Source organism: Procambarus clarkii, chromosome 62, assembly GCF_040958095.1.
Source record: "Procambarus clarkii isolate CNS0578487 chromosome 62, FALCON_Pclarkii_2.0, whole genome shotgun sequence".
NCBI classification, from domain to species: domain Eukaryota; kingdom Metazoa; phylum Arthropoda; class Malacostraca; order Decapoda; family Cambaridae; genus Procambarus; species Procambarus clarkii.
This window is the reverse complement of record NC_091211.1, coordinates 27,936,510-27,944,774: the sequence shown is the minus strand read 5'-3', so window position 1 is coordinate 27,944,774 and position 8,265 is coordinate 27,936,510. Positions and strand designations below refer to the sequence as shown.

The window sequence follows — 8,265 nt, the reverse complement described above, 5'->3', positions numbered from 1 at the left end:
ATATTTTCTTCTACCAACCCTATTCTTCGTTTTTATTATTAATTTTATTACATTGTGTTAAAGTTTACAGAAAACACACACATAACAATCATTGTTCGAAGACCTCATCCAGCTCTTCGGAGGCCGGGTTCGTGCCCAAGATACAGCAAAGCATTTCCTCTCTGGATCGCGACACTGAAGCGCTGGAACAGGAAACTGGCCGCTGTTGAGACTCTAGTTTGCCTAATGAGTTCCTCACCCACCTCCTTCAGGAACTTAAGTGCACATTTACTCCAGTCGCCCAGTCTCAGAGCCTATTGGCACGAACCTGTAACAGCGTTCTAGGTCCCTGTACTTATTAGTTTTCTGGGTCTTTCTGAAAGTGGCCGCCCCGCCTCCCTCAGCTGTACTGTGAGGTAGATAGGTGTCAGCCAATGTAGACGCACACGTGTAGTCCCATACGACCTGTTTACCATCCTTCCATGGCTGTATGGTGACATATATATATATATATATATATATATATATATATATATATATATATATATATATATATATATATATATATATATATATATATATATATATAAACTGAAAACTCACATCCCAGAAGTGACTCGAACCCATACTGCCAGAAGCAATGCATAAGATGTACAGGATCCCTTAACCGCTCGACCAACACGACCGGACAAAAGAGGATGGTAGCCGAGGCTAATTCCCCATCCCCTCGCCGGCACTCTGTTGGTAATCTTGGGCATGGTATTTTATCAAATCATTCTTTATCAAAGAATGAAGTGATTTGATAAAATACCATGCCCAAAATTACCAACAGAATGACGGCGGGGGGATGGGGAATTAGCCTCGGCTACCATCCTCTTTTGTCCAGTTGTGTTGGTCGAGCAGTTAAGGGATCCTGTACATCATATGCATTGCTTCTGGCAGTATGGGTTCGAGTCACTTCTGGGGTGTGAGTTTTCAGTTGCATATATGCCTGGAGACCGTTCAGGCTTGTTCGCATATATATATATAATATATATATATATATATATATATATATATATATATATATATAATATATATATATATATATATATATATATATATAATATATATATACATATATATATATATATATATATATATAATATGCCTCATGACTGACAATGAGGCAGCCACTAGTGTTGATCATAACAATTGTCTTCATACATATTACAGTATTAGCTGTACAGTACTTGTTTTTTCTCTCATATTGACATCATGGTTGAAAACTTGGAACTTTTGAGCATTGTGTGACAGACGGTACTAAGTCATCTTCAGATCTTTTTTTTTTGTGATATATACAAGAGTTGTTACATTCTTGTACAGCCACTAGTACGCGTAGCGTTTCGGGCAGAGGTAATCTTACCTTCTTTTGATTGTTACTTTAAAGTTTGGTGCTCATCGTGACCTCGTGTGCCTGTTTACCAGTAAGGAATCGCTGCATGTGTAAAGTTAAATGAACGGTATTAATATTTTACACAGTCCGGCAGGAAATGTTTTCCATTAACTGGGATATACAAGCCTGTATTTTTTTTTCAAGTATCTCAGTTTTGTGTGTTATAATAACTGATCTATTTACATCAAGTCTGAAGACTTGAGGGCGAAGTGTTGGAGTTTAACATTGATATTGACAGCAAAATATAGCTTGGTCAGTTGTGTTGTGTTGTGATTTAGATCTCGGGCCATGAACTGGAACCTGTTCTCAGGTTTTCAGCGCCGTGTCGTTTACTTCTACCTAGTTTGGGCAGTATTATATATATATATATATATATATATATATATATATATATATATATATATATATATATATATATATATATATTAAAGAATATACAGTTATAGTAACAAATGAAGCAGTTATGTATAATACAATCATAAATTGTCATTACTTTTAATTACAATACATATCACAATTATCAAATACTGTATATACAATACATACATAAGTATGAAAATTCACAGGAACATATTTAAGACTCCACTGTATGATTAAAAATACATTTAAAGCTTCAGCAACCTCAGCAGATGACTAAAGGAAGACGAGGAAAGTGCAGCAGTAGAGTGTATGAGAAGTTGTGAGAATGAGGACCTGATCAAACTATAGTGAGTCTGACTCCAAGCTGTCGAGCCAACTTGCTCCCAGAACAGCTAAGCTATTTTGCTTCCAAAGTTGTACGGTATGATTATTACAATTCTTGCTACACAGATTCTTGCTTTTGGTCACATCCTTTGGAAGATCTGCTGGGAATAGGTAAACTCTTGTGAAAGTCCTTACTGGGTATAATGTTTTAGCAACGGTTTCCTTTGACAGGAAACGGTTTCCTTTGACATGAAACGGTTTCCTTTGAATCGACTTGAGAATGGTCCAGGACGGACCGAAACGTCGTCCTCCCTTCACCTTCTAGTGTGTGGTCTGGTCAACATCCTTTCACAGGTACTGTGTAGCATTGTCTTTAGATCCGCAGACAAGTTAACCCATGAATCAGTCCGTTGGTCCTAAGGTTTCCCAAACGTCACTGTCGTACTAAAGTGTCCTTATCATAACCTACCAGAGGACCCAAAACAGAAAACGGGATAGTATGTCAATTTCTTGAGCTGCTACCATTTTCTAGTACGACGATTTTTGGCCTTGGAATACACGTCAAAATGCGACGCTCTATTAGGAGGACGGGTTGCATGAATAGAGTTCTAGAATTATTTCCATGTTAAACTAAACATTTAATAGTTGAAGTGTCTTGGATATTTCGATGGTTGCACGTGTGTGTTGAGGGCCGAGACCCCACCACTAAATATAAATATGCAGAGTGTGTAGGGTGTGTGTGTGTGTTTGTTGTGGTCACTGCCCTGTAAACACAACGAAGCTGGCCATATTTTCCGCTTGTTACAATTTGTAATAAAGTTGTTACATCTTATTATAACGTTTTTATGACGTATTAGAACGTTGTTACAACTTGCTATATTGGTTGTTACAACTTGTTATAGGTGTTACAACTTTTCGAACGTTGCAGCAACGTCGTAGTTTCGTCTTGTGTTGGGCGGGGATGGTCTTGTGGTCACCGGTCTTATGGTCTGCCAGAGACCTACACTGAGGTCTTCCAGTGTTCTATTATATAAACTTTATCAAGAATCTGGTTGCAACAGAAGATTAAAGTTAATAACAATCAAACTGCTGACGATGAAATTGTAAGTAGTGACAAGTGTTGGAAGAGAGTAAGTGTAGTGCAAAGAGCAAGTGAGCTAAGGATGCATCTAAGACACACCACTGAGCGGAATGTCTTGTTCACTAAACATTGGAGACTAGTAGAGGCGGAGGAGTCGTCCAGGTGGCTCGCACACTCCACAACTCTGGGTCAACACTATACACAATACTGTACATAAAGGTTCCTGTGACAATTGTTACTGCAGTCACCCAGAGTCTATGAAACTACAAAAATATCTACTGGGTGAAAATTGTATTTGTATTTTGTCTTATTTTCCATGTCTAGAACTCGATGCTTTATATGATTCAATGTGATGGATGGCAGAGATAAGCACACATGACTGATGCTGATCAGAATGACAACACTTCACTTGGTGCGGAAAATGCTCTCAGCGGTAGTTGTGACAACTGAGAGAGAGAGAGAGGGGGGGGAGGGGGGTTATCAGATGTCCTCCCAACACTGGATTGGTAACATTGAGGGTGTCACTGGTACTGTGGTCCCACCTTTACCAAGGTGATGCGGGTCACTATACACAAAACTAGGAATATAAATACATTAACATAATGCCTCGGTGGCCTGTGTACTGGAGCGTCACTCAGGTTTATGAAGAATCTTAGGACAAAATTCATATGTACAAACTTGTTCAGATACAATTTTTTTTTTTGGTCCATGTGTAAACATAAAAGTTTCTGAGCAATGTTCTTTACACAAAAGTTATGTTTCACTTCAACACTGACGCTCCAACCGGGCTCCTCGAGGACAGTTGAACCTAGGAGCCTAGGTTCACTGGCCTAGGAGCTTTGTCCTTGTACCCTTGACCTTGGGGGGTCTCTCACTACCCTTCCTCAGGCATAAGAGTGGTTGTCCAGGTCCACAGACAGTGACTGTTTCCCTCCTCTGTCAGTCCAATATTTAAGTTTCCCTCTCAGCTCCTCCAGTGACCTCGACTTTGCCTTGTTGATACGTCGATATTTCACATCTTTGGGTTTGGTGACAGATCTGTGGTTGCTCATGACGCGGTTGTATGTCACTTGGATCTCTTCCTCAGCCTTAACCTTCTTTGGAGCTGCGCCCAGAGTGTTAAGCTTTTCGTACGATCCCAGCAGCCGTCTTCTGTCACTGGCCGAATCATCGAAGTGTGGCACAATATCCTCTTCCTCATCCTCACTCTCTCCGTCGCTCAGCGTGGCATCTGAGTCGTAGTGTGAGGTAACTTTGAGGATGGACTGCAAGGAGGGTGTCACGGATGGCACTAGAGAGGGAGTCGGTGAAACTGTGTCCTCTAATAAAGAGTCGTGTTCTTGGTGTGCGTGGCAGATTTCCTCCTCTTCCAAGCTATAAACTGTTCGTAAGAGCTCTGCACGGCCCTTGGTCAATGTACACGCTGGGCTGTCATCGCTTTCTTCACTAGAACAAGAGGGTGATGTGGACAGCGAACCCGGCCCAGTACCGGAGCTGAAACCTGGCGCAAGTAGGGCACTATTGACTGAAGCTGTCGATGTACCTACGGCAGATATGGCTGTGGAGCAGGATGACCTATTGGCTGCCTCCACAGCATCAGAAACACTTCGCACAACTTTAACCTCTCCCTTACCCATTGGTATCAACACAGGGAAGTCGAAGTTATCCTCAAGCATGATTGCGCTATCACTATCATTTAGGCTTTCTGGGTCACTCTTTGTCGAGGTAATAAGCAAGCCTGTGGTTTGATTATCTTTATTTTGAGTGTTCTCGTCGTCTTGGGCTTCTTTATCACTGGGTATCTTGCTAATCTGTTCCTTTGTATTTTGGTTAGAAGTTTGAAGCACGTGTCGTGCTTTCTGGTTGGCATTGAGGGCCCGGGAGAGATAAAGTATGATGTGTTGCTGCTGATGAATGGTGGCATCCTTTTGCTGCAGTAATGCCTCCACCTCCTTCTGTCTCCGGCGCAGCTGCGACTCAAACAGGAGCAACTGGGCCTGGATGGTGCGCAGGTGACTGTCTCGCTCCCGCTGAAGGTGTAACATCAACAAGTTCTGAAACACAAAGTTGAATGTTAGTTTGCTTTCAAATTACTCCAATACTTTACATATGAAGTTTAGCTAAATGTGCCATTTAGTTAAAATTTATTTGGATTTGAATATTATATACAGCGTATGGGCAGTAGGGGGCACGATGGCTGAGTGGACGGCGCTCGGTATTCATAGTCTTCAGGTTCCGGGTTTAATCCCCGGCGGATACTTTAAACTACTAAAAAATAAATACTTTAAACTAATTAAGGTATTCATAGTTATAAAAATGTTGTTCTCTTTGGGAATTTCTTTTTCGTAAATGGGATGGTCGCTCATTGAGTCAGCTTAAATTCCTCGAAATGTTTAAGACTTTGAAGGAACATTAAATATTTTCTAGCATATATAAGAAAAGTACCAAATTACTATGTTGATTCCTGTCCCGCGGGTCTAACATTTGACTACACCTACCTATAGACCTCTTGTGGTGGGGGGGGGGTAGAAATAGCCTAAGCTACTCTATCCCTTTGAGATGTATTTATTGCTTATCTCAATAAACATACTTGACCTCTTGTGCTGACGAACATGTCTGCAGCGTCATGAGTGATCAGTAAAGGGGGTAGAAATAGCCTAAGCTACTCTATCCTTTTGAGATGTATTTCTTTGTTATCTCAATAAACGTACTTGAACTTGAGTGATCAGCGATGCCACACTTGGTCCGGGAGACATCTCCCGTCACGTAGGGTGCAGTTGCGCCTCCACAGATCTCCAGTATCATCTTTTGATACTGGTAATGGCTCGAAAGGGCCACCACTTACGGGCTATTCATGCCCGTGCCACCTCTTGGGTGGCTTAATCTTCATCAATCATCAGAGTGATCAGCGGCATAGCGTCATACACTGACAAGGCCAGATATGTGCACAGTTAAAACATTTTTTTTTGTGAATTGACATTTGTGATGTGGGAGGCATTAGCCAGAAGAGCTGAATAATATAGATTTTAGAAGGAAACATAAATTAAACAAAATCAAACTATTAATTGCAGAGCAAAGTGTATCTCAAACAAGTTCAAACAAATAAATTTGAGATACTTTAGTTCAAGACTGACTAACTTAGCTAAATGAATTTTGCGGTTCAGTTTGTGAGGCCATTATGTAAGTAACCTTTCTGCCCCGCCCATAGGAGGGATATGGGCTCCATAATAAAATAAATTAGAGAAGGTGAAGCTGGAGACAGACCAGCGAGGGAGGACGGAGTCTGCTGCCCTCCATGGCAGCCACCGGGGCCGACCAGGCTACTAAAGGAACTGCAGCCCGTTCTCTTTAAGGTTTCCCAACGTCTAGAAACTGTCGTACTAAAGTGCCCTTATCTTAACCTACCAGAGGACCGAAAACAGAAAATGGGACAGTATATCAATTTCGCGAGCTGCTGCCGTTTTCTAGAACGAGGATTTTTGGCCTTAGGTAAAGTATACGTCAAAATGTGACAGTGTTAGGACGGGTTGGCCGTCCAGCGAATGGACAAGTAAACTCCCCAAAACACAAAATATAAACATAGAAAACAAAGACGCAACGATACACAGAGGCGCTACGCAACTGTAGGTCAGTCACCCTTCCGTAGTGGTCACACACTCGCCCCGCGGCGCCCGGCGATTTGGTGTGGATTAGAGTTGTGACCAGGGAGGATTGACTTGCCGCCAATTCTTAACTGTTTACCCCTAGTCACCCAGCAGGAATTGAGGACATTTATATGAATTTACCCGAAGGCTCTCACTAGTGTCCTTGGCGAGGACAGGAAGCCGGTGGCTTGTCAAAGGTCCTCCCATTAGTCCTGATGATTTTGTCAAGCTGGATTTTAAAATTCAGCAGTTTGAGCAATTAGAGCTTCAGCGGGTATGCAGTTCCATAGGTTTATAACCCCTGGTTGGTAGCCGATTGGCGGATCTTGTTCCAGGGAAAACTAGTGGCGTAAGGCATAGCATGAACTATGGGAGTACAAGCTCTAAGCTTGCTACAAGGAATCAGAAGTCGTTTGCTCCTCTCCCCCCCCACCTAATTGGAAAGGGGGGGGGGTGTCTTAACACGCCATAGACAATTCTGGGGGTTCCCTCGAGTGGTTGGTGGCCATATTGAGGTGAAGTTTCATGCTGAGGCAGCATAATGTCTGACGCGGCATTCCATGCTGAGGAAGCGTGTCGTGAGCAGTATAGTTGCCGGAAAGTATTCCCACGAATAATATGAGAAGAATCGTTGAAAATATTATCACGCAATTATCCACTTTCATAAAGAAAAATATACAACTTGGACGCAAATACACAAAAAATCTAAAGTAAATGTGGGGAATATAATGTGTATTGTGGAAGTGGTGTGTTATCTGTTCACAGGTTCTCATAATAAAACGGAATATTCCAATGTAAACTTACAAGAGAAATTTATACTATATTTGTGTGTATATATAAACAGTCTTGTATAATAAATCCGAGGCATGAGGCCTTGCTCGTCATACCTAGTGCTAGACCCCCGGGTCCCACGGGGTCTCCCCAGAGCCAGAATTTCGTGGGTTACATCTTAACACACACGGTCACAACAGTGTATATTTTCACAACACATTGTTTTTATACTCTATCCTCACCACACCTGATCGTCAGTATGTACAATATATACTACACAATCACTACTGACAATCATCAGTAGACGCATTACAAGGTTTTAAGGAAGAGATACAATTATATTTGATCATGTAACGAGAGAGATGGATAGTGTGGGAAGAGTAGGCAAGAAGACTAGACGAGGCTGTATATGGAGATGTTAGGGTAGACTGACCATATTAAGTGGTATCCCCGTGTTCCTGCGCCACACCAAACCTCACTGGTCTTATTGCCAAGTCCAGTCACTGTGGTACCGCCGCTCACCACCACCACCACGCAGCATACAAGCGCGGGAAGGTGAAGCAATTCTCAGTATGGCAAGTGAGGCTCTTGACCAAACATGGACAAGATGCTGGCGTTATCGGTTATGGGTGAGAGAGTCGCCCAGACCACCCCAATGTGCTCAGATTCCT

General features: G+C 42.1%; 1 protein-coding gene across 1 annotated transcript in view; it reads right to left on the bottom strand.

Moving 5' to 3' along the window:
• Positions 1 to 1,893: 1,893 nt before the first annotated feature.
• The window catches only part of LOC123766393 (uncharacterized), a 192,007-nt gene continuing 185,635 nt past the window's right edge, over positions 1,894 to 8,265 (bottom strand). Inside the window, exon 3 of the mRNA XM_045755453.2 lies at positions 1,894 to 5,233. Within this exon, the coding sequence (XP_045611409.2) occupies positions 4,064 to 5,233 (1,170 nt within the window). The 3' untranslated portion in view covers positions 1,894 to 4,063. The remainder of the gene's footprint in view (positions 5,234 to 8,265) is intronic.